Source organism: Nycticebus coucang, unplaced genomic scaffold (genome assembly GCF_027406575.1).
Source record: "Nycticebus coucang isolate mNycCou1 unplaced genomic scaffold, mNycCou1.pri scaffold_46, whole genome shotgun sequence".
Taxonomy (NCBI): Eukaryota; Metazoa; Chordata; class Mammalia; order Primates; family Lorisidae; genus Nycticebus; species Nycticebus coucang.
Window position 1 is genome coordinate 430,598 of NW_026515579.1, and position 25,659 is coordinate 456,256.

Consider the following 25,659-nt stretch of genomic DNA (forward strand, 5'->3'; position numbering starts at 1 on the left):
TCTGAGTAGATCAAGCAGTGTGTAGGTATGAATCAAGAGCAAACCAATTAGTATTATAGTGTATGGAATCTTTTCCTAAGACTGGGACTTGTCATATGATGGAAGTTAAAGGGTTCTGCAAATGTGAGTTCCCTTTTCAAATTCTTGATCTTACCAAGTGTGTTGTTAAATGGTCTTTAATAATGTCGACAAGGTATCAACCTGTTATTTCATATATATCTACCTGCCATTTCATGTATTTCTAGAGACTAAAGTGATTCAGAGAAACAGACTTGAATCCTATAGAATGGCATTTGAAACCCAGCTAATGTGGTGTAATGGAAATCCTGAGAATTTATCTATTCTTTTTGTGGTTGTTTCATTTGGAATAAGGAAAAAACCAGAAAGCAAAAGTCTTTATTTGTAGTAGTACTTAAGTGATAGCAAAACATTCTTTGCTTTCATCACAACTAACTCTAAAGTACCAAGAACTCTGAGACTCTTTGAGTGAAAATGGTAGACCCATACAGAACTGAACTGTAGATAAATTTTTATGGCTGTATTCAAAGGGACATACTTTAACCAGCAGCAGACAGGCCTATAGACTACTTTGTCCTATCCTGGGTGTAAATTGTTAATGCTTAATTAGCATAATCAACAGGCACTCCCCTTTCCTGAAACTTAAAATCCCTGAAGTTCTTCCCTTGAATGAAACACTCAATGAATTCATTTACTGGGATATGTCAGACATGCTATTAAACATAGCTTTGTAATTGCCTAAATTGCAAAAATAATTTTTCTGCAAGAAATATAAGCATCTTTCTCCTGGAATTAAACAATTTATTTATTAAAATTTTAATATGTAATATTTCTGGGTCCGGGCATGGAATACCCCAACCCATACAGTACATTACTTGTACCTTTAGACTTCTACTCACCCACCTTTTTTATTTGGGGGTCATAGGAAGGGTAATCACTTACGTACATGTTTGGGGAAAGTTGGAATTGGAGAAAGTGAGGAAGAACAAGAGTTGAATGCATGAGGAATAGAATGTGAGGACTCTAATCCTACATATTTTAAAACATATATATGGCTATAAGTATATTATTTTATATTTTATCTCTTGGTAGTGATATTTTGTTTCTATTATAAGATGTTCCCAAGTGACTGAGTCTCTTATATTAAGATCCTTTATTTCCTTTATATAAAAAAGTGACAAAGTGACAATGATTTTCTGTGTTTATTTTAATAGCCCTTATTTACATTAAATTTAAAAGTTAATTAGAAGACACAATACTGTAAATTATGGTATCTAGTGCTCAAAGGCTTAATTCACTTAAAAAATACCTTTTTATGAGTGATGGTAAAAAGACATATGTGACTAAAAGCAGAGCACTGAAATTTTTAAGTTTTTATTTTATTTTACATTTTTTTTCTGAGACAAAGTCTCACTCTGTTCCCCTTGGTAGAGTGCCATGGTGCCATCATCACTCACAGCAACCTCAAACTCCTGGGCTCCCGCGATTCTCCTTTCTTAGCCTTCCAAATAACTAGGACTGCAGGTGCCCACCACAATGCCCTGCTAAAAGAACACTGATCATTTTTAGAAGAAACAACAAAAGAAATAGAAAAACTTAAAGTTATTCAAAAGAGAAGAGATTGAAGCAAGAGGCCATTTTAATGTGCATATAATTAACTGTTGAACTTTATATTGTGAAATTTAATGAAACATGTTATAGCCATTGGGTTCTGACATGCTGAGTGAAATACTAAGAGAAAGTGTGAGTGATCGATATTATCCTTTGGCATTACTATTTCAGCTGTGATCAATATTATCCTCTGGCATTACTGTTTCAGCTATATAATAGCTTTCTTACTAGGTATGTGAGAGAGCTACTGATATTTTTACCTTAATCTACAGGAAAGTACAGATTCCAGAAAGGGTAAATCTATTAATTAGAGACCCACGCAGCTTTCTTTCTTGCTAGTGTAATCGTTAAATTGATTTTTCCAGTCCATCATGTAATTGCTCCAGCGATGAAATCCTGCTTTCCACTCTTGTTCTGCTTCATCAATATTTCCTGTAAAACATGGAATAAGTTGCATTAATCTAAATTTTAATTTCTGTTTACATTAATTGAAAAATAAATTTGATTACAGATGTCAGTTTCTCCAAGTACACTTCACAGTAAATTTTTTCTGTTTTTTTTTTTTTTTTTTTTTGTAGAGACAGAGTTTCCCTTTATCACCCTCGGTAAAGTGCCATGGCATCACAGCTCACAGCAACCTCCAACTCCTGGGTTTAGGCGATTCTCTTGCCTCAGCCTCCCAAGTAGCTGGGACTACAGGTGCCTGCCACAACGCCCAGTTATTTTTTTGTTGCAATTTGGCTGGGGCTGGGTTTGAACCCACCACCCTCCGTATATGGGGACAGCGCCCTACCCACTAAGCCACAGGAGCTGCCCAATTTTTTATGTTTCATTTCTTCTTCATTGTTCATTTAACAACTTCCCTCTCTCCCTGAAAGACTTTTAATAAATGTTTACATATTGTATAAAATACAAATAGTATACATGTATGAAATATATAGGGAATACATGTATGAAATATATATTTGTATGTAAATATACAAAAAGATAGCTCATATATTACCTCGTGTAAAATTATATTTTATTATATTTTTCTTTAGTTTCCAAGAAGGTACTACAATAGATATCACTTTCTTTTTTTTTCTTTTTTTTTTTTTTTGCAATTTTTGGCCGAAGGTGGGTTTGAACTCACCACCTCCGATATATGTGACCTGTACCTTACTCCTTTGAGCCACAGTCACCACCCAGATATCACCTTCTTTTATTCCCCCCCTTTAACATAACAAAAATTTAATTAAATGCATCTCATTCACGGACATAATTATATAGCAGTATGTTACTTCTGATGAAAATTTTATATGAATACAGTTGACCCTTGGGAGCCATGGCAAATTGGTGTTGGGATTGTCACGGATACCAGAATCCCTGGCTGCTCTTGTCCTTGATATGAAATGGCATAACACCTGCATGTAACACATGCACGTTCTCCTGAATATGTTAAAACATCCCCCAAATCATTTAACCTAATATAATATACATGCTATGTAAATAGTTGTTATTTTATATTGTGTAGGGAATACTGACAAGGAAAAAAGTCTGTATGTGCTCAGCATAGATGAAATTTTTTAATCTAATATTCTGAATCTGCAGTTGATTGAATCCATGGATGCAAACTCACAAACACAGGAGGCCTGTGTTGTTTACTAAGGCATAAGGATAACTTTGTAGTTGTCATTCTATATAGATTTTTCCCTAATTAAAGTGTATTTTAATTCCAAACAATGCTTACTCTTTGTTTCAGTCACCTACCATGCAGTTTCTTAACTGCTTGGTAAAGTATAAACGTGACTAAAACAATCTCAGCTTCTACCAGTTTGCAAAGTATATGTATGAATCTGGATAAAGAAGTGATTAGCCAGAAATAATGTGAGGCAGTAAACTAAAAAAGGCCTAAATCCTTCAAGAACCCTGAAAGCCTGTTTTACTTAAAACTATACTATATTAAAGAATATAGTGTGTCAGCAATAGAGACTATAAAATTACAAACTTTTAAGACATATATTTCTAGTATTTATATAAATATATATCATAAGGTTAGATAATGGTTTAAATCATTTAAGTCTATAAGCATTTTATACACTTGTGGTTCTCTTTTAAAACTTATACTATATTAAGCTATAGTCACTAAACTAAAAACAAAATTTTAAGTAATTTCAAGTACCCTAAAAATAGGAACTTGCAATTATTTTTATAATAATATACACTTTAAACTTAATTGCAATCTTGTAAGATATTAATTTGGAGCATCAGTGATTCATTTTAAGTTTATATGGAAATCAAAATATTTAAAACTTTTGCATAGCCATTGAAATAGCCTTTGTAATTTAGGGTATATTTAGGTTTGAAACATTCCAAATGCTTGAACATTGAACCAATATTTGAAAATATATATAAAATATCCCACTTTTAAATAAAAAGGGCCTTTAAAAAGGTTAATGACTATAATTTTTTATGAATAATTGAACTTTTATAAAGGGTCAAAAACTATTACATGTGGAAGAAAAGTGTTAACTAGAATGCCAAATTATTCAGTTTTATGATCTTTTAAAATTATAATTAAATATTGTCTTGATACACAAAATAACAACTCTAAAGCTCAGGAAAAAACAAAAATATTATATAGCAAAAATTATTAGTAGTCATCATTTAGATCATGAATTTTATTATAGAAAAAATCTTATTTTTTTGTTCATGAAATGATACAAAATCCACTTAGTCATATAAATGTAGATTTATTTTCTATATGTCATAATCAGATGTCTATACAATTTAGTGTTTTTAAAACACTTTTTAGTACACACTTTATAAATCTGAGTTCTCTTCTCCTGTAGAACTAATAGTCAATGATAGAGATTATAAAACATAAAACGTTTAATTATTTTTAACAAAATCTGGAGGAAGTGAATACACCAAATAAAGAAGAAAATAAAAGTTTTGAATCCCATGAAATAAATCAAATCCCAAATTAGAAGTTTTTCTCCTTCCCCTGCTCCTTACTTTATTTTTTTTCTTTAATTGTATATTGGCTTGTATATTGCTAAAGCAAAAGTTTTTCAACAGTTATTACAACATAATTATATCTTAGAACAGAAATGTAATGTTTAAATAATGTGAGTGTCCTAGACTGTAACCTTAACCCTGCCATAAAATGTCTCTTTTCACGCCACTGGTGTCTCAAAGTTCACAAATGTAGGGATGGTCATATGAACATTGATTAATATTGCCTGAGTATAAATATTTCTTGTGAGAAAAGATAAAAAGATTAAAATGCTGATTAACTGAGAGAAGAAAAGGAAATGCGTAGAAATGACAACTAGAAAGTAGGGGGTTGATGCTAAATTCCACCCTCAAATATTGATCAATCTCATCAAATATTGAAGTAACATTTTATTCAATTAGATTAACCCTCGTTACCTTTTAATTTGTTTTAGAAATAATTTAAATTATAATAAATGATCTTAGCAGTATTATTATTATTTTATCTTCTTTCTTGTTGGTAATATTTTGTGTTTTGGACACTGTCAACAAAATAGAATGATTAGTAAAATATATTATGATTTTAATTAATTTTTATAAAGGAAAATTGTGAATCAATTGATAGTCCTTTCTCAGTTCTTATAGAAAGAATATATACAAGGTTCTCTTTATTCATACTCTATAATGGTGATATAATATAATGATATGTACGAAAAAGTTTCTTTTTGTTTATAATAGTAACAATGGAGCAAATCTAATTATCCTTTGCCCTTAGCTTATGGCTTTTAAATAGCGTACGTAACATTGACTAATACAGAAAAGGGAAAAGTAAAAGAATGGGAGCCAATATGTAGCACAAACATAAATAAAAGCGTCTCATTCATATTATTTTTGGAATAAAAATAGAGCAGATATAAAAAAAGGATATTTAGAACTTTATTTATATAACTACATAGTAAGGGCTTAGTAGATTTTAAAAATATTTAAACTTACAGACAGATGATTTTACCTTTTGCCAAAAAAAAAGTGTTTTGAAAAGTGTTAAATTAATTACCATGTCCCAAAAAAGTCCTCACGTTTTTATTTTTTACAATAAGAAAGTTGTGCAATCTATTTTTATAAAATAACAATTTACATCGAATGATCATACCGATATATAAACAGAAGGTTTTTCTAATAGTTAAGATAGTGTGTGAACATTCACAACACATGCACAGATGTATGGAAATATTTAAAGAAAAAATTTCCCCAAAGCAAATTTCTTCATGTAAGGGCAAAGCAAACTTACAATTGCACATATTTTAGAAGAAAAAAAAAAGTATATACAAAGTTGGTCCTTGAAAAATAGGATTTTGGGCTGTTCTGTTCCTTTTTTTTTTTTTTTTTGCAGTTTTTGGCCAGGGGTGGGCTTGAACTCGCCACCTCCGGTAAATGGGGCCGGCACCCTACTCCTTTGAGCCACAGGCACCGCCATATTTATGTGGATTACCTTCTGTTTCTCCTGCCTCCCCAGACAAGACCAGCCCCTCCCCGTTCTACTCAGCCCACTCCTTATAAAAACAACAAGAATGAAGACCTTTATGATAACCCACTTTCATCTCATGAATAGTAAATATATTTCTGACTCCTTATGATTTATCAATACCATTTTCTTATTCTAGATTAATTTTTTGTAAGAATACAGTAAGTAAATACATATCCAAAATATGTGGAACTCAACTATTTGTCAGTAAGGCTTCTGTTCAAGAGAAGGAATTAGTAGTTAAGTTTTGAGGGAGTCAAATGTTGTATGTGGGTTTTGACAGCACAGGACTTGGTGTCCCTACCCCTTTTCTGTTCAGGGTTTAACTCTGTATGCAGATTTGTGGGATATTTCCAAATTTATATTCCAAGTCATATTTATTGTTAAATACTTTCATAATGAAATAAGACAAAGCCATCTTAGAATAATTTTAAAGAATAAATACAATAAATATAAATAAAATATACAATATGACTAAAATAAATAAAAGAGAAGCTATTAAGTTTCTAATAGAAACGAATTAACAAACGAAAGCAACTGTTTGGATGAATGGCACTACTTCCGAAAACTAATTATTACACTGATAGCATGTATTACTCTTAAAAATGCTAAAGAGAGGGCAGCACCTGTGGCTCAAAGGAGTAGGGCGCTGGCCCCATATGCCAGGGGTGGCAAGTTCAAACCCAGCCTAGGCCAAAACTGCAAAAATAAATAAATAAATAAAAAATGCTAAAGAGACTATGTAGAAAAAACTCTATTTTTCGGTGAAAACTAATACTTTTATGAATCAATCACCAGAAAATGTCAGTGGCCCATTTAAAATTACTAAATGACTTTGCTAAAGATAGAATTTAAAATCCTTATTATTATCCACAAAATATTTCATCTCTGGTTCCTGCTTATCTGGCTTCTCTTCATGTTGCATTCATATCAAGATTTAGGGCAGTATCTTCTCTTATGAGCTTTCCATTGTCCTGGGCACTGTTCCCACTACCTAACTGTATTTTAGGAGACCCTGCCATTTCTCTTTTTTTTTTTTTTTTAGAGACAGAGTCTTACTTTATGGCCCTCAGTAGAGGTGCTGTGGCCTCACACAGCTCACAGCAACCTCCAACTCCTGGGCTTCAGTGATTCTCTTGCCTCAGCCTCCCAAGTAGCTGGGACTACAGGTGCCCACCACAACGCCCGGCTATTTTCTGGTTGCAGTTTGGCCGGGGCCGGGTTTGAACCGGTCACCCTCGGTATATGGGGCCGGCGCCCTACGGACTGAGCCACAGGCGCCGCCCTGCCATTTCTCTTTTTAAATTTAATATGAGAGTACAAATAAGATTAATATGAGAGTACAAATGATTAGGTTACATGATTTGAGTTTGTTAAAGTCCAAGTTGCAGTTAAGCCCTTCACCCAGGGGGATGCGGGGTACACCCCTCACACTGTGCCTATTAGGTAACATCTTACCAATGACCTTCTCTCCTCTTTCCTCCCCTCTTCCTCCTCCCTCCACCCCCTCACTTGAATTTAATTATGTTTTTCTCTCTTGTGGGCATGTAGTTGTTCACATATTGGTTTTATATCATTATTGAGTACACTGGATACTTGCTTTTCCATTCTTGTGGTACTTTACTAAAGAGTCATTTCTGTAACTTTCTTTTTTGGAATAAGGAGGAGATATTGTGCAGATGTCCTCTTCGTGAAAATTTGGCTTGGTAACATTTGAAGCAGGTGCATGCAATAACAGCACAGGCGTATGCTCAAGTACAGTCTGAAAGTGAAGTGCTAGGAAAGTGTGTGTTCAAACAAGTCTTAAGGATAAATTTATTTGAATTATGTGTGGGTGAGAGCTAGTGTAGGCTGGCTTCCCTTAGATCTTTTGCGGGTTATGGCCCTGAGTTTCAGCTCTTCTGCTGTGATGCACGGCTAAGGTGGCTGGGGTGGGCGGATTTGGGGGTGTAGGGGGATGGACTGTCCAGTAGAATAGATGAGAAAATAGTCTTGGATATGTCTAGGTAGACAGCAGCACCTTAGAGACAGGATATAAATAACACTAGAAAGGAACTGAGAACTATCCTGTAGCAGCAGGTATATAACCTGTGGGCTGTCACGTTCCCTCTTTAAATCTTACCCATAATATTCTTTGCTCTGTAGTTTAGTGCTCCTCTGTCCTCCAGACTGACAGTTTTCTTCCTTGAGCAAAGAACTGTCTGTTTAATTGAAACATGAAACTGTTACCTTTTCACTTTGCACCTTGTGTACACACGCCCCCAAGGCCACCAATAAAAGCCTTGAGTATTGGGCTGTAGACGGCACCTGTTAGCCTCAGGAGCACCTGTTAGCCTCAGGAGCAGCTGATACAGTCTCTCGGTCAAATCACAGTGTGTGTACAACTTACAGAGCCTTCACCCACTCTGTCTGCCAAACCCCTGACTTTGGGTAAACTCCAGGCAGGGGGACTCATGGTCTGCCGTGCTGCAGCTGGATTCATAGGTAGCAGCAATTATATTTTACATTTACTTTGAAATTAGAAAATATATCTAATATAAAGACTCTTGTGGGAGAATTTTTTGAGAAATAATATGTTGTCAAGATGCACTGGAGCTCACTCCGAGCATGGTGCATGCCCAGAGGTAGGTGCACTGTCTCCATATTGCTCCGTTTCGCTTAAGCTAGAAATGTGTTTGGCATTGTACAGCATGTGCAAAAGCTGGCCCCAAACTTTGGAGTTTATGTTTCACCCTGCTCTATGGATTGTAAGTAACTCGAAATGGAGATATTTTAGAAGTACATTTTCTGGTATTCAAATTTTATTTTATCAAGGCATAAATAGCAATACATCTCAAGGACTTAGTTTGACTTGTTATAAATGAGTCATTTAAAATCATCCACTATTTTCTCTCAAATTATGACCATCTTATTTAAGAAAATTTTAAAAGAAGATTCTGCAGTCTGTAATATGTTAAATGGCATCTCTTTGGGAGATGAAATGAGTTACTTCATTGTTATTCACATCTGCAGGACCCACAAAATGCCCTGTTGCTCCAGCGTGGAACACTCAGGCCCATCTCTGGATGTCTGTCTTGTCACGGAACATTTGGTAATTTACAGAGCACTGGTGTATCAGAAACATTTCCCAAACATGTGGCATACATAATTATACTTTTGGTGAGTAATGTCTGATAATCAAAAGGCATATTTAACAATCAAATGTATCTCTGAGATGTCCATAATTGCCTGAAACTAACTCCAGACTTCTCTAGAGACTAAAAACATCTATTATGTTGTAATGTCTAAAACATACCCTGAAAATTACAAAGTACTGTGATGGGAAAACTCTGGAGGGACTGGCCAGCAATATGTCTGATGATTGAAAGTCAATTAGTTTTATTTGGAAAACATAAGTAGTAAATAGACTTAAGGATCCACATGGGATATAAACAGCTGGGCATTTTAAAATTAGGCAGTCAACTGGAGATGTATGTCATTTTTCTCAGATAAGACTAAGACAATATGTTTTTGATTACTCAACTTTATTAAAATTATTCTTAAAAATGGATATTAAGATAATATAATAATCTGAACTAATTTTCATAATATTTACTTACATCCTTGTAAGAAACCACTTCCTGAAAATTAAACAACTAAATTAGTATTTTTATGATATTATGTAATATATATATAGATACACGTTCTTAGATGAATCTTCTCAAGCTCAGAATATTTAGAAATATTTGGATTACATTTTTTAAATATTTAGGCTTTGGAGTTTTTTCCATTTGGACTATGTTTTTAACATTTAAATCAGGTGTTCTCTTCTCTCTAGAAACCAAGGATTCTGTTATTTATCAACATATTGTTTTCATCTATTTTTAGATATCTATGTTTTGGTTATATATGTCTATTTCATATATTTCTTTATCCATTTATCCATGAAATCCATAAAAATCATCCGAATAACAGTAGGGCCTTCCTTAAAATCCCCTACTATAGTTTAGGTTCCTCCAGGGGAAAATTTATATTTTAGTTCCCTTACTTAACTACAGCAGTGCTGCTGATGGAGAAGCTGGAGGAATGTTAATAAAATGATACACTCATTGGAATCTGGTAAGTGTAAAGTCAAAGATTCCTGTATTAACATTACCAGGTGCCTTAGATAGGCTGCTTTTTTCTTCTTTTACATCACCCACATATCTATTAAATAACCATCCATTAGAAAACACACACCTAGGCTGAGGCAAGAGAATCACTTAAGTCCAGGAGTTGGAGGTTGCTGTGAGCTGTGTGAGGCCACAGCACTCTACTGAAGGCCATAAAGTGAGACTCTGTCTGTACAAAAAAAAAAAAAAAAGAAAGAAAACACACACCTGTCATTTCCAAGACTTTGGGGAAGAAAAGTGTCCAGAAACGGCAGTGCTGAGCTTGCAGTTTAGTGAATATCCTTGATGACTCCGTATTCAAGGTCAGATATTTATATTCAGGGCTTTTGAAGACTGGCCATCGTGTGCTATTGTTCTGCGTTCCATTTGGATTTCTAAATAAATGAGATAATAAATAAATACTATTTAATAATAAATAATTTCTAAATAAATGAGATAATAAATAAATAATATTATCATTATATTGAAATCAATGTTAGATTAAAAAAGAATATTATTCTATAAAACTGTTAATGAACGCTTTTAGGGAAAAACAGATACATGTTGATGATATCAACCCTGGCGTCAGGTCTGAGTACCCTGATGTGCTATGTTAGTTAAGATTGTAGGAATCGGAGTGGCACCTGTGGCTCAGTCCGTAAGGCGCCGGCCCCCTTTACCGAGGGTGGTGGGTTCAAACCCGGCCCTGGCCAAACCGCAACCAAAAGAATAGCCGGGCGTTGTGGCAGGCACAGCACTCTACTGAGGGCTATAAAGTGAGACTCTGTCACTACAAAAAAAAAAAGAAAAGATTGTAGGAATCGAAATTTAAAGATCATTTTGTTACATACATCGCTACTTAACATACAGGAAGAAGCCACATTTTTATTTCAAGAAAATATTCCTCCTTCATTCACACTTAAACAATGGGAAATATTGCTTTTCTTTTCTTTTCGTCTCTTAGCCTTGGCCCCATCTTCTAATAATGCACAAAATGCCATCTATTCAGTATCCTTTACTTGTATTTCATTCCATATGCTCTTATCTACACTGCCTGTGTTTCAGACTGATTACACACATCCATACTGTGTAATAACATCCTCCCTCAAAGAAACTGCTTTCTGCCTCACCGTTACTTCATCTTACATTCTTGTAATTCTGTGTATCATTTAAAAATACTTCAATAATTCACCCACTGAGTTTAAAGTTAACGAATGTGGTGTTACCTCATTTTCAAATTTATTCTCAGACATTTTATTATTTATTTATTTATCTCTTGAGATGGGGTCATACTCTGTTGCCCAGGGTGGAGTGGGCTCAAACTCAAACTCAAGAGCAAACTCCTGGGCTCAAAGCAATCCTCCCAACTCAGCCTTCCAAAGTGCCAGGATTGCAGGCAGGTATGAGCCAGTGCTCCAAGCCTCAGAGATTTTCCTGATTAGTCATTCCCAACTAATGCCTCCTTTATCTTCCTCCCTGCCTTTGCTACAGCTATTACTTCTGCATAAAATTTCTTTATTCCAAAATCTCCTGTATCTAAGACCAGTCAGAACCTTCATATTATTCTTGATGATATTTCCCATATTTATTGTTGTGACTTTTAAGTCAATAATAATTGACTCTATATTTTAGATATTTATAATTTTGGGTTCCTTTATGCCTTGGAAACACTCAATAATAGACTATACTAAGGTTACAGAAACTAAAAGAGTTTCTTAACGTGGCTCTAAGTAGTCACTGACAAGTCTATGTATTTTACTATAATATAGCTTTTTGTTATTATTATGAGGTGGATGCTGATCGGGGGCCCTTGAAATTAGAAAAAAGTGTATATGGGACACAGTTTCTCTCACAGAATGTAAAATTGAGAACACTCATAAACAGAGAACCAACAATATAAGATAACCTGAGCCAAGTCTAACCAGGGCACTACAAATTGTCAAATTGTCAGAAGAAAGATCAATCACTGCATACCAGGAAGGAAATTGCCTGAGGAATGAGAGTCTGACTGAGGGAAGGAAAGAAAATAAGGAAATGAACCAGAAAGAAAAGTTGAGAGATCTGGGGAAAGAGGATAGAATTAGCACAGGCATTAATAATGAGTCTGCTTCTTATTTCAAAAATGATCAAGAATCTAGTGTTTGTGGATTCTAGGATAGAAGGAGATACTTTTAGAGTTATAGATTTAGGATTTTAGTGTTATTACCTTAAGATCTGACATCCTAGGAAATTGGTTTTGACTTGAACTTGTATGCACTTACCATCCTTGAAAGACTTTTGATTAAATTGTTATTGTCAACATAATGTTTTAGAAATATTAATATGAAGGTTGTATATAGAATAATTAAGATACTATAAAGCAGTTTCAGGTATTTCTATCACAAACAAAAGACTAAAGCCATAAGAAAAACAATTCATTTTTTTCTCTTAATTCAGTCTTCCTTCAGTAAAAACATATGAGAAAAATCTTTAGTTGAACTTTTTAAAACTTCATTGCATAAAATTATTCATCATTCAAATAGCTTTTTTAGACTATTAATAGATAGAAATTTGGTAAAGGTTTTTCCCCAAAGTTTCTAAATTCAGTAGTGTTTGGAAAGAGATGTAGATACTCTTCCAGAATGATTATCTAGAGACCAATTTTGTCATAAGAACTTGTATTGAATGAGCACCAGGATTTCATATTTTATCATAGACTTGCTCAACCATGAATTGAGGAGCTTTGTAGATAAATAGTTTCCTGATGGACCAGTTGATTTTATGTAGCAATTGGATGATTTAATACGAATATTAATAACCAGAGCTATTCAGGCTAAACCAATGTCCTAGCAGGACTGAAGCCTTCTGCTTTAGGGGACTATTGAAAAGAGGTCAGGAAGAAAATTTCTCCAGATCACAGATGGCACACTCATCTAGGTAAATTATGTCTTCTTTTTTCTTTCCTTTAAAGCTTTAAATACTAACAAATACAGCTGCTAGAGGCTGGATAATAAACCAGGAGAAACCATTGGTCTGATTTGGTACAGCGATTCTTATGTTCCTGAATTGCACACTTCCATTCTAATTTACCCATGGTCCCATTTTATCTGCACATTCCTCTCTGGCGTCTACAGATGGTGGCTTAAACGGAATGACTTGTACTTGAGTCCAAGAGCCAAGCACTAATGACACTGTTAGTGTTCATTTAACAAACGTTGTCCTATGAAATAACTTACAACATTTCAATTATAATTTAGAGATAATCGAATTCCTTACCCTATAGATGTAGATAAAGTTTTCAAAAAATGATTGAAATAGATATTGGAATGAAGGAATACTTTATAATTTGAGAAAATCTTCCCCAGATATTAAAATATAACAAGAAACAGAATTCTCTTCTTATCTGTATCAATTAAAAACTTAGAAACATAACATACTTCCCAGCTACACCTTTCCAAAGTGCTATCTGATTTTGATCTCAAAATTATAAGGTAAATTGAAACCTCTTGACTTTCTTATTTCTCAAAAACATTTTCTGTTCTTGTCACATAATATTTTAAAGTAATAATACCTCTATCCCACAAAATGAAGAAATCTATGCTCTATTTTTACTATCAGATTCTTTTCCTACTTTTCGATATGTGAAATTGCCTAAAGATTATCTGCTAAAATTTTAATCTTAGGTAGGCTTGAGAGGTTTTAAACACATTGTTTAACAAAAAGGTCACAAGGCTTCTTTCCCTAACATCTGTGTTACAGAAAATCACCCACTTTTCACATATTTGACAACTGATTTTATGAACATATTAAAAGAAGAAAATTTTAAATGCCTTAAGATGTCTTGTCATGAATAAGAAGCATGCCTCTAATTTCACAAATAAGTTTTCCTTGGGATGATAGGATCCCGGTCTGGCCTACCCAATCCTAACACAGGAAATAAGATCCCTTTTGGTTATAAATTCAGACATTGATTCCTAAAGTAAGCTATATAGTAATTTTGAAATCAATATTATTTGTCAATGTATCTTAAAATATGGTAAAGTTTCAATATTTCAATGTTTTTTTAAATCTGATAAAATGAAGCTTTAGTTAGTAATTATCAATTGAAAGGCCAGCAGAAATATATCACTGTCATTAGAAGCTTTGGGAGGAAACATTGTAATATATATATTTTTTAAATGTTAAAATAGTCATAGACTCATATATGAATTAATTTATTGTTTCAAGCAATATTTGTTGAGTTCCTGGTATCAAAGACATGAGAATGACAAGAGGTTCAACAAAGACAAAGTAGAAATTTCTGTACCTTGCAATTTTTACGCAATGAGAAAAATAATAGAGAGTATCCATAAGGAAAATCTGTAATATGTTAGACAGCAACAGGTGTTGAAGATAATGGTAAAACGGGGAATGAGGGTATGAGAAACGGACAGTAAGTGTCGGTGTATGTGGGGAGGGTTAGCAGGAGGAGCCTAATAAGAGATTTGATTGGCTTTTGTCCCTGGTTTCTGCCAAGTAACCTGTAAACCTTTGGAATCTCACATGGTACCTGAAAGTTTACGCTAACAATGGGCCTTATGGTGGGCATCTGATAGTTCAGTCTAATAATAAGATGATTCAGGATGAGGCAGGCTACCCTAACAATTAGAGAGTGAACACTGGCCCTCCAGAGAGACCAACTATAGGACTAGACATTAGGAACCTTTAGCAGCCCGGTCTCTAGGGTAGGGATGGGTCTGAAGATTTATTTCCACCGCATGAGTAATGAATCAATTTATCATGCCTGTGTAAGAAAACCCCAACACGATTTCCAGACACAAAGCTCAGGAGAGCTTCTTGGTTTGGCCATACCCCTGTGTTCATGGCCACAGTTGACCCTGTGAGAGTGACGGGTCTGTGAGGAGAGAGAGACTGAACATTTGGAAGCCTCACAGTTTAAAATCCCAATCGATGAGTCTCTTTCCTTGGCTGGTTCTGATTTGTATCCTTTTGCTGTTATTTAACCATTTTTTTTCCGGACTTCTATCAGTAGTTGTAGTGAATTATCAAACCTGTGGGAGGCCCCTGGGCTCTGAATTTATAGGCAGCCAGTCTGGCTAGTCTGATGGGAAAGTAGCCGTGAAGACCCCAAACTTATAACTGGTGTCAGAAATCTGAACCGACTTGGCAGCCAGGGGGATTCTGCACTGAAATGACTTGGGCTAACTCTGCAGAGGGGAGCTTTGTGATAAGTAGAAAGGAAGTAAGTAGTAAGAAAGGAACTTTTAAGTTAGACTTAAAGGAGGAGAAGAGTGAGCATGAAGTTGTTGGGGTGGGGGGGAAGTGTTTTGGCCAAAACAATAGGAAATAACGTGTGTGTGGAGTCTTCCAAAAAAATCAAGGAGTACAGTGCCTCACCTGTACACTAAATTTTACTTTCCAAGTTTAACATTTATTTATTTTTACACAATCATGTTTTATTTTGAAACACGTCTACACTGCATTGAGCACCAACACAGGTGTGAACAAGAAACCCACAGTCCTGACCCAGCAGGCACTGGGTCCAGTGTATGACTTGGGGTCACTGCTGATTTTCACGGTGGGGGATGAAGGAAAGGGAGAAGGAAAGGAAATAAATGAGCATTATTGCTAACTCCTGTTCAGAAATCTGAACAAAACTGAATTCTCTAAAACCTCAAATGGCTCGTCTAACTTCCCTTCTCTCAATCAACTGATGTGCAAATATGGAACCTGGGCCGGCGGACCAGCTGGATTTGGGGAACACCCAGAGACACTGTTTTAAATAACATCCACACGTGACTGGGAAAAATGGGAGGAATGGGCTGTGCTTCCGACTGACGGTTACTTCCTCCTGTCTTATGCCCTCTCCCGAGTGTAATGGCTATCAGGACTGCATCACTGTAGAGCATTTGCTCAGACTAAAAAACTTTTTATCTAGGAAAAAGAACTCAATGGGGAGAGAAGCGTTGAGACACATTTGGCCTCCCTCCTGGCCTCCTTTGGTTCGAGGACGACCCCACAGCCATGTGTGATTATATCCAAAGACTGGGGACATCTTCTATTTTTAAATCAAGTCTTTAAAATCCAGTTACTTTTTAAATATTAATATTGTACGAGATGATTTTTTTCTCCCCATATCTTTCCCCGGAGGCAGACAGCAAACATTATTAGAAAACCGGCTAGTTCCCCCATCTGAGGCTCAGATAAGGGTTTTGTTCTTGGTTTCTGGAAGGCTGGCGTCTCCAGTACCACTGAGCCCATTGGGCAAGCTTCTTCAGTATCTGGAGCGCTGAGCTCTCCATGTTACAGGGCAAAGCAGCCAATCCAGAGGCCATAGGGAAGAGAAGGCTGCCCCTCTCCCAACTCCGGCTGCTCATCATCAGAGCCATGCAGCAGGGGCAGCTGGGAGGGATCCTTGATGAATCATCAAGTCATCACAGGAGAAGGCTTTAGGTGAAACATGCCTGTAGGCTGCCTGGTGGTGTGCTGAGAAACAAAGTGTCTTCTCCAAAGTATACACTTCCTGTTTACGATCGGAAAATGGATGTCACTGAAATGATGTATCTGAACCAGCTAAAGGCAGTGGCTCATCACATTATTATCCAAGTTAAGATTTCACTTTATGGGGGCAAGACATGATTGCAAGAGGGACTTTACCTAACAATTGCAATCAGTGTAACCTGGCTTATTGTACCCTCGATGAATCCCCAACAATTAAAAAAAAAAAAAAAAGAATATGTAAAGATTTTTCTACTTGATTCATCATACCAGACCAGGCTTAAAAACAAAGCAAAACAAACCAGAATGGAATGTATACATTTCAACAGATCACCAATTGCAAAATGCTGGGGCCGCTGGATCAAGGACTCAGTCAGTTGATATAAATATTTCCAGATCCCTTTGCATTTTAACAATAACAGAACGGTCAGAAAGAAGGCATGTGATTACAGTTTCCAAGGACGACTGAGTGGTAACATCTCAGTTACAAGTCAGCCCCACATAGGTGTGCTCTGTGGTCTAGGCATTTTGTCTTTTAAATTATATTTTATAAAATTTATATATTCAAGAAAATTTGTCAAAAGGCAAATGCGTGGAGGAGCAGTCTGATAAACTTTCCTTTCCTGCGGTTGTGTGTGGCAAGGGGAGAGACCATAGCCAGGCATGGTGGCTCACGCCTGTAATCCTAGCACTTTGGGAGGCCAAGACAGGTGAATCACCTCAGTTAGGAGTTTGATACCACCCTGAGCAAAAGTGAGACCCCATCTCTACTAAAATATAGAAAAAATAGCTGGTGTTGTGGCAGGCACCTGTAGTCCCAGCTACTAGAGAGGCTGAGGCAGGAGAATCACTCAAATCCAGGCATTTAAGGTTGCTGCGAGCTATGTTGCCATAGCACTCTACCTTGGGCAACAGAGTAAGACTCTGTCTCAATAAATGAATGAATGAATAAATAAATAAATAGATAGATAAAATATAATCTATGCCTAAAGAGTCTACAATGACAGAGTGAGAGGTGAAGATTTAGTACCTTTAGGAAAAATTAGGAACCAATTAGGCAATATTAAACAAAGTAAAATTAAAAGGGTACATTCGGTTGTTACCCTGATTAGTAGTGGTGGCAGAGAAATGAAAATATTCATAAGCGACTTCTCTTATTTTGACTTATTTGTTTATTTATTTTGGAAACGGGATCTCACTCTGCTGCCCAGGCAGGAGTACAGTGGCATCATGATATCACACAGCAACCTCAAACTCCGGGGCTCACGCCTCCTGCCTTAGTCTCCCAAGTGGCTGGGACTGCAGGCATGTGCTCCTATACCCAATTATTTTTATTTTTATTTTTTTGTAGTGAGTGACTACTTTGTAACTAGTGTCAGAAATCTGAACCGACTTGGTAGCCAGGGGTGTTTTGCACTGACATGACGTGGGCTAACTCTGGGGGGGGGAGTTAGCCTGGTCTCTAATTCCTGGCATCAAAGGATCCTCCCGCCTTGGCTTCACAAAGTGCTAGGGTTAGAGGTGTAGACAGTCACCTCACACCACCTTGTCTTGACACACTTACATAAACATAAAGAAAACAAAAAGCAGCATCACGTGTAAACAAATTTAATCTTTGTATTTAATCATATGATGAACATTAATTCACAGAAAAACCTGTTTTGGGAAAATCCGGTGGACAAGTAAAACAATGACACTAAGTTACACAAAATGTAAACATAACCTGTTTCTTCTAAGATGATGTTTTCCTCTTCTCTTTGCATAAATGTGGGCATTAAACAAATTTCAAAGCAGTTTTTTTTTTCTCCTAGAGGCATTTTTCTGACTGTGACATATTTTTCAATTTGACCAAGTTCCATTATCGATTTTACTTAATTAAGTGTTCTAAAAATAATCTGCACAATCTTTATAACTGACCAAAGAAGGCCTTCTTAAATAAATTATAACATTTATTCTTAATTACATACCCAAATAAAATGAGTTTAATATCCCCTGAATTCTATTAAAGCAACTCAGTATTAATTTATGAATACATTACCAATAATTTAATTGGTTCCATTTTTAAAATACAAGGCTATGATCTCGTGGATTGATTTGTTTCATGAAATGTCTCATATTGAACTTCAGGGTTTTCTACAAGTTTCCAAGATTAATTTTTCAAATACATTTTTACACATGTACACAGACACACACATATACAACACTGGTTTAGAGTGTTTAAGATGCAATAATAGAATACCATAAACTAGGTGCCTTATAAGTAATGGAAATTGATTTCCCACAATTCTAGAAGCTGGGAAGTTCAAGATCAAGGCACTGGCACGTTAGGAATCTTGTGAGGGCCTTCTTGGTTCATAAACACATGTTTTCTAGCTGTGTCCTCACATGATGGAAAAAAGAAGGGAGCTGTTGAGATCTCTGGTATAAGAACATTCCATTCAGGGGCCTGTGCCCTCATGTCCTAATGATCTAAGAACCTTGCCTCCTAATATCATCACCTTGGGAATTGGGATTTTAACCTGCGAGTTTCAGAGGAGCACAAACTTTTGGTCTACAAAACACCCAAACATGAACACACACAGGTATATATGTGCGTGAGTATTCTGAAACTTGAAAATTGGGGAGACCCAGAGCAATTAAAGAAAATATTATTTATATAAAATTATACTTGGTATTATAATATCATATTAGTATAATCATTGTAACTGTGCCAAATTATATAGATAACAATTATATTTTGAACGTTAGTGAAAGTCACATCTTATATGTACTTTAATGCTCAGACATAAAGTAGACCTAAAGAAATGCTTGCTGATTCTTATGTGTTAAGTTGGAAAAAGATAAAGTCCAGTCAATATCATTCTTCTAAGATTAAAAACTTGAAAAAATCACACTGATTCTTCAAGTGCCCTGAACTACTAATGCATTTGACTTTAATAGCCTGCATCAGCTGATGAGCTGTCATCCCACACGTAAGTTTCTCTTAAACTAAAACTTAACTTTAATTTTCCAAGGCCCATCTGTATCCTCATTCTTGACTTACTGTAGTTTGTCAGGGAGGTTTTTATAATTATGTTCTTTTATTTCTGGAAGATGTAATAATGGCGAAAGTTTCATTTTATTAAAATAATATGGACTATATAATGCTTTAACTGTGCAAAGCAATTTTTGTAGGTAGATTGTTTGCAATTTAGATTCTACCTGATGCATATATCTAATTCTAGTTCACTTTTATTAGCTGCTTCTTCCCATCTCCCGATTTTTCTATCACAAACTGGGAAGATGAGAAAAACAATTATTAGAGAACAATTCCCCTGATTCATTATCTGTTGTTGTTTTCTTAGCTAAATAATAATGTTTGTTTTTCTGGGCAGGAATCTGAGTATCCAGAGGGACAACATTGTAATAACACACTATAGAAATCTGTGAACATTCAGAAGTTCACTAGTGATGATTTCTTGGGTTTAAATACACTGTTTGATTACAGTCCATGGGCAAACGCTTTATGAAGTGTTTACTGTTTTCTCATTCTTCACAAGTGAGTTGAAATACATTCCCAAGCCCACAGAGAGATAGGCCTGCGGCTTTTACGAGTGAAACAAAAGGAGAGAATCCCAAAGGAACTCTGTTACCTGTATCGTCCCATTAATACATTTACCCAAAAGGTGAAATGCACACATGTGCTAAACTACCTAGAATACAAAGATTTATTTTCATTTCAGCACTTTTAAGAGAAACAAATTATACTTCATTTAAATAGCTCCTGGGAAGATGAAATATATTTAACTATACATCATCATCAAATATTAAGAATAATTAACAGGTGCAGGAAATGGAGGCATGCAAAATATGGGATGAAGATTCAGCCTTCGCATAACCAAAGGCCAGATCTGTGCTATGAAAGCATACGCCAAGCAAAAAGAAATGTTCCCTGTAAGAATGAGAACAAACAAACAAACAAAAACAACACATCAAACTAAAACCTGTACGTAAAAAGGGCAAGACTTGTGGAGTGACCTCTGATGTTAGGAAGCTTATTTTGCTCTAGGCATTTTTTTATTACTGAATCATAGCAAAGAGACTTACAGGTACTATCAGTCATTTAAGAAATAAAATGAAGTGAAAAATGCCCTAAACACATAAAAATATGTTCTCTTTTTAATTAAGGTTGACCTTTTTCAATACATTTTCCCCTTTGCTAAGAGGTAGTTTGTTTTTAATCCTAAATTTATAACTGGGAATAGAGTACTCACTTCAAAGCATTTTCTACATTTAGTGAAAACATTTAAATCTTAATAAGTATTTAAAAGAGGTTTGTGCACTTAATCCACTCTCCTAAATACTTCACTAAAGCAGTTGGATGGAGTCATGAAAACAAATTGATTCCCAGTGCACAGTCCCCTTTAGTAATTAGTCTGCATTGCACATTTTCAGTTATTCATCAGCTGAAAGGGCAAAGTGTTGCCAGACAAAAGATCTCTAAGATGTTTAGTATACTGCTGGTGTGATGGATGAACAACGATTTTATGGTCTGGAAGATTATTCTTTCTTCTTTCCTCTACATTGTTTGCACAGAAGGTTTTGAATAATTAGCTGGAGAGTTAAAGAGGCACACCAGACAATGTTTAGCTCCCCCGACTCTGTAAAATGAGCTGCTCTTGAAACTGGATGAATTTAAAGGAAATCAGAGATTTTTTTTCTTTCTCCCTCTCTCCCTCTTACCTTTGCTTTCTTTCTTCCATCTCCCTCCTTCCCTTCTTCTCTTCTCCTTTCTTTCCCTCCCTCCTTCCTATTCCCTTTCCTTTGTTTATGAGCCTTCTTAGACATCTTGACATCTTGCCTAATTTCTACACGGGAAGATGCTTTATTTTGGACCCTTTTTTGTTTTCTAGTGATGGCAATGTAATTGTTACTTCTGGGTGTATTGTATGAATCCTGCAGGAGCTAGAGCTCCATTGTCTGTGGAAAGTTCAAGTATCCTTTTACATAATGGCATTAGAGCACTTATTTTAATAAGGGGACAGACTTTTCCTTAATCATGGACAATAAAATAATCCAAAACTCAAAACAAATTGGCTTCTCTCTCTCTCTCTCTTTTTTTTTCATGGACATTGCCTAAAGGTGGGGAGGGGAAGAGGAGAGGACCCGGGGCTCCACACTTCCCATGGACATTGCCTAAAGGTGGGGAGGGGAAATATGAGAGGCCTCAGGGCTCCACACTTCCCATGGACATTGCCTGAAGGTGGGGAGGGGAATTGGAGAGGACCCAGGGCTCCACACATCCCATGGACATTGCCTAAAGGTGGGGAGGGGAATTGGAGAGGACCCAGGGCTCCACACTTCCCATGGACATTGCCTAAAGGTGGGGAGGGGAATTGGAGAGGAACCAGGGCTCCTCACTTCCCATGGACATTGCCTAAAGGTGGGGAGGGGAATTGGAGAGGAACCATGGCTCCACACTTCCCATGGACATTGCCTAAAGGTGGGGAGGGGAAATATGAGAGGCCTCAGGGCTCCACACTTCCCAGGGACATTGCATCCACATGGGGAAAGAGGAGACGAACCAGGGCTCCACACTTCCCATGGACATTGCATCCAGGTGGGGAGTGGAAAGAGGAGAGGAACCAAGGCTCCACAATTCCCATGGACATTTATCCAGGTGGGGAGGAGAAAGAGCAGAGGACCCAGGACTCCACACTTCCCATGGACATTGCATCCAGGTGGAGTGGGGAGAAGGAGAGGAACCAGGGCTCCAAAATTCCCACGGATATTGCACCCAGGTGGAGAGGGAAAGAGGCGAGGACCCAAGGCTCCACACTTCCCACGGACATTGCATGCAGGTGGAGAGGGGAAGAGGAGAGGCCCCAGGGTTCCACACTTCCCAGGGACATTGCATAAAGTTGGGGAGGGGAAGAGGAGAGGCCCCAGGGCTCCACACTTCCCAGGGACATTGCATAAAGGTGGGGAGGGGAAGAGGAGAGGAACCAGGGATCCACACTTCCCAGGGACATTGCATAAAGTTGGGAAGGGGAAGAGGAGAGGCCCCAGGGCTCCACACTTCCCACGGACATTGCATAAAGGTGGGGAGGGGAAGAGGAGAGGCCCCAGGGTTCCACACTTCCCAGGGACATTGCATAAAGTTGGGGAGGGGAAGAGGAGAGGCCCCAGGGCTCCACACTTCCCAGTGACATTGCATAAAGGTGGGGAGGGGAAGAGGAGAGGAACCAGGGCTCCACACTTCCCACGGACATTGCATCCAGGTGGGGAAGGAATGAGGAGAGGTCCCAGGGCTCCACATTTCCCATGGACATTGCTACAGGTGGGGAGGGAAAGAGCAGAGGACCCAGGGCTCCACAGTTCCCAGGGACTTTGCATCCATGTGGGGAAGGAAAGAGGAGAGGTCCCAGGGCTCCACACTTCCCACGGACACTGTATCCAGGTGGGGAGGGAATGAGGAGAGGTCCCAGGGATCCACACTTCCCATGGACATTGCATCCAGGTGGGGAGGGGAAGAGGAGAGGCCCCAGGGCTCCACACTTCCCATGGACATTGCATCCAGGTGGGGATTGGAAAAAGAAGAGGAACCAAGGCTCTACAATTCCCATGGACATTGCTTTCAGGTGGAGAGAAGAAAGAGGCGAGGACCAGAACTCCACACTTCCCATGGACATTGCATCCAGGTGGAGAGGACTAGGGCTCCACAATTCCCATGGACAGTGCATCCAGGTGGAGAGGGGAAGAGGAGAAGACCCAAGGCTCCACACTTCCCATGGACATTGCATCTAGGTGGGGAGGGGATAGAGGAGAGAACCCAGGGCTCCACACTTCCCATGGACATTGCATCCAGGTGTAGAGGGGAGGAAGAGAGGACCCAGGGGTCCACACTTCTCAGGGACATTGAATCCATTTAGGGAGGGGAAAAGGAGAGGACCCCGGGCTCCATACTTCCCAGGGACATTGCATCAAGGTGGAGAGGGGAAGAGGAGAGGCCCACAGCTCCACACTTCCCATGGACATTGCATCCAGGTGGAGAGGGGAAGAGGCGAGGACCCAGGGCTCCAAACTTCCCAGGGACATTGCATCCAGGTGGGGAGGGGAAGATGAGAGGTCCCAGGGCTCCACACCTCCCATGGAAATTGCATCCAGGTGGGGAGGGGAAGAGGTGAGGACCCAGGGCTCCACACTTCCCATGTACATTGCATCCAGGTGAAGAAGGGGAAGAGGAGAGGACCCCGGGCTCCACACTTTCCATGGACATTGCATCCAGAGCCAGGGGAGGCCCTTCTTCCTCAGCAGGCTGCTGCACTGACACAGGGAGCTGAATACAGACTGCTCAGTGGAACTGCTCCAGGGACAAAGCACAGCTGAAGCATGCTTACTAGTGAATTCCATGTATGCTGTTGGTACCATTTTGAGGTCCTAGTTCCATCCCTTGAGTGGTGCCTTTTCCCAGAATTCATATCCATTGCTGCCACCAGCATCACCCTTCCTAAACTCAGAAGGAAGTGAGGGCACTCTGTGCTCCTGTATGTGGGTGACAAGCATCTCCACTGCCACTATGGGGCCCAGGCAAAGAATTCACCCACTGCCACCACCTGACAATCACCGCTCAGACTGAGCTGTCATGGGACTGTGGGAGAGAGTTCACCCACTGCCCTGGGTGCAGGTTCCTGCTGTGTGAGAGTTACAATTGCCAATGCTGGCTCCTGAGTAATGCCACCAGTGACAGACCTGGACGGGGAGCCCTTAGTCTACTATGTGCCAAAAAATGCTGCCACTGCCAGAGTTGGACAGGCAAACACTCAAACCAGTGGTGTGCAGACCGCTCATCTCCCCTACTACACACACATTACCTGTGGGAAGAGCAGGCACTGATGCTGTGAGTGCTGACCGCCTGCAACAAACCCTTCTCACCACAGGAGAGAAGGAGTGTTAAAAGCTGATAATGCACCCACCCCTCTGCTGCTGGGCTACCTTCTGAAGTAGTACTCTTTTTCTGCTCACTAAGCAACAGAGTTCCCAGAAGAGAATAGCATACCACAAAGCTATCTGTCTTGAGCTGAGAGAAGAGGTTTCAGATGAGAAGGAACCAGTATAAGAACCCTGGTAACACACACACACACACACCACTTTAATGACACTCCTAGAGGATCACAATAGTTTTCTAATGATGGACCATAACCAAAAGGAAGTTGTTGAAATGTCATATATAGAATTTTAAATGGCAAGTAAGATCAATGAAATTTACTAGAAAGTTGAAAACCAACACAATGCAATTAAAAAAAAATCAGGACATGAATAAAATATTCACTAAAGAGATAAACAATAGAATTTAAAGAAATGAAAGAGGCATTTAAGGAATTTTAAAAACCCAGTAAAGCAAGGTGCAGTGGCTCATGCCTGTAGATCCTAGCACTCTGAGAGACTGAGGCAGGGTGATTGCCTGAGCTCACATGTTCCTGAACAGCCTGAGCCAGAGTGAGACCTTGTCACTGAAAATACACAAATATTATCAAAAAATTTTTCTGCATCAATTGAGAGGATCATCATGGTCAGAACACTCACGAAAATAGGCTTAGAAGGGTGATTTCGAAAACTGATAGAGGCCATATACAGCAAACCTACAGCCAATATCATACTGAATGAAGTAAAATTGAAAACATTTCCACTCAGATCTGGAACTAGGCAAGGATGTCCACTGTCTCCATTGCTATTCAACATAGTAATGGAAGTTCTAGCCATTGCAATCAGGCAAGAGAAAGTAATCAAGGATATCCAAATTGGGACAGAGGATATCAAACTGTCACTCTTCACTGATGATATGATTTTATACCTGGAAACCCAGGGACTCAACTACAAAACTCTTAGAAGCGATCAAGGAATACAGCAGCACCTCAGGATACAAGGCCATTACTTATAAATCAG

General features: G+C 37.9%; 1 protein-coding gene across 1 annotated transcript in view; it reads right to left on the reverse strand.

Moving 5' to 3' along the window:
• Positions 1-1,452: 1,452 nt before the first annotated feature.
• The window catches only part of LOC128579348 (cholinesterase-like), an 83,240-nt gene continuing 59,033 nt past the window's right edge, over positions 1,453-25,659 (reverse strand). Inside the window, 2 exon segments of the mRNA XM_053581491.1 lie at positions 1,453-2,061; positions 10,486-10,652. Of these exon segments, the coding sequence (XP_053437466.1) occupies positions 1,937-2,061; positions 10,486-10,652 (292 nt within the window). The 3' untranslated portion in view covers positions 1,453-1,936.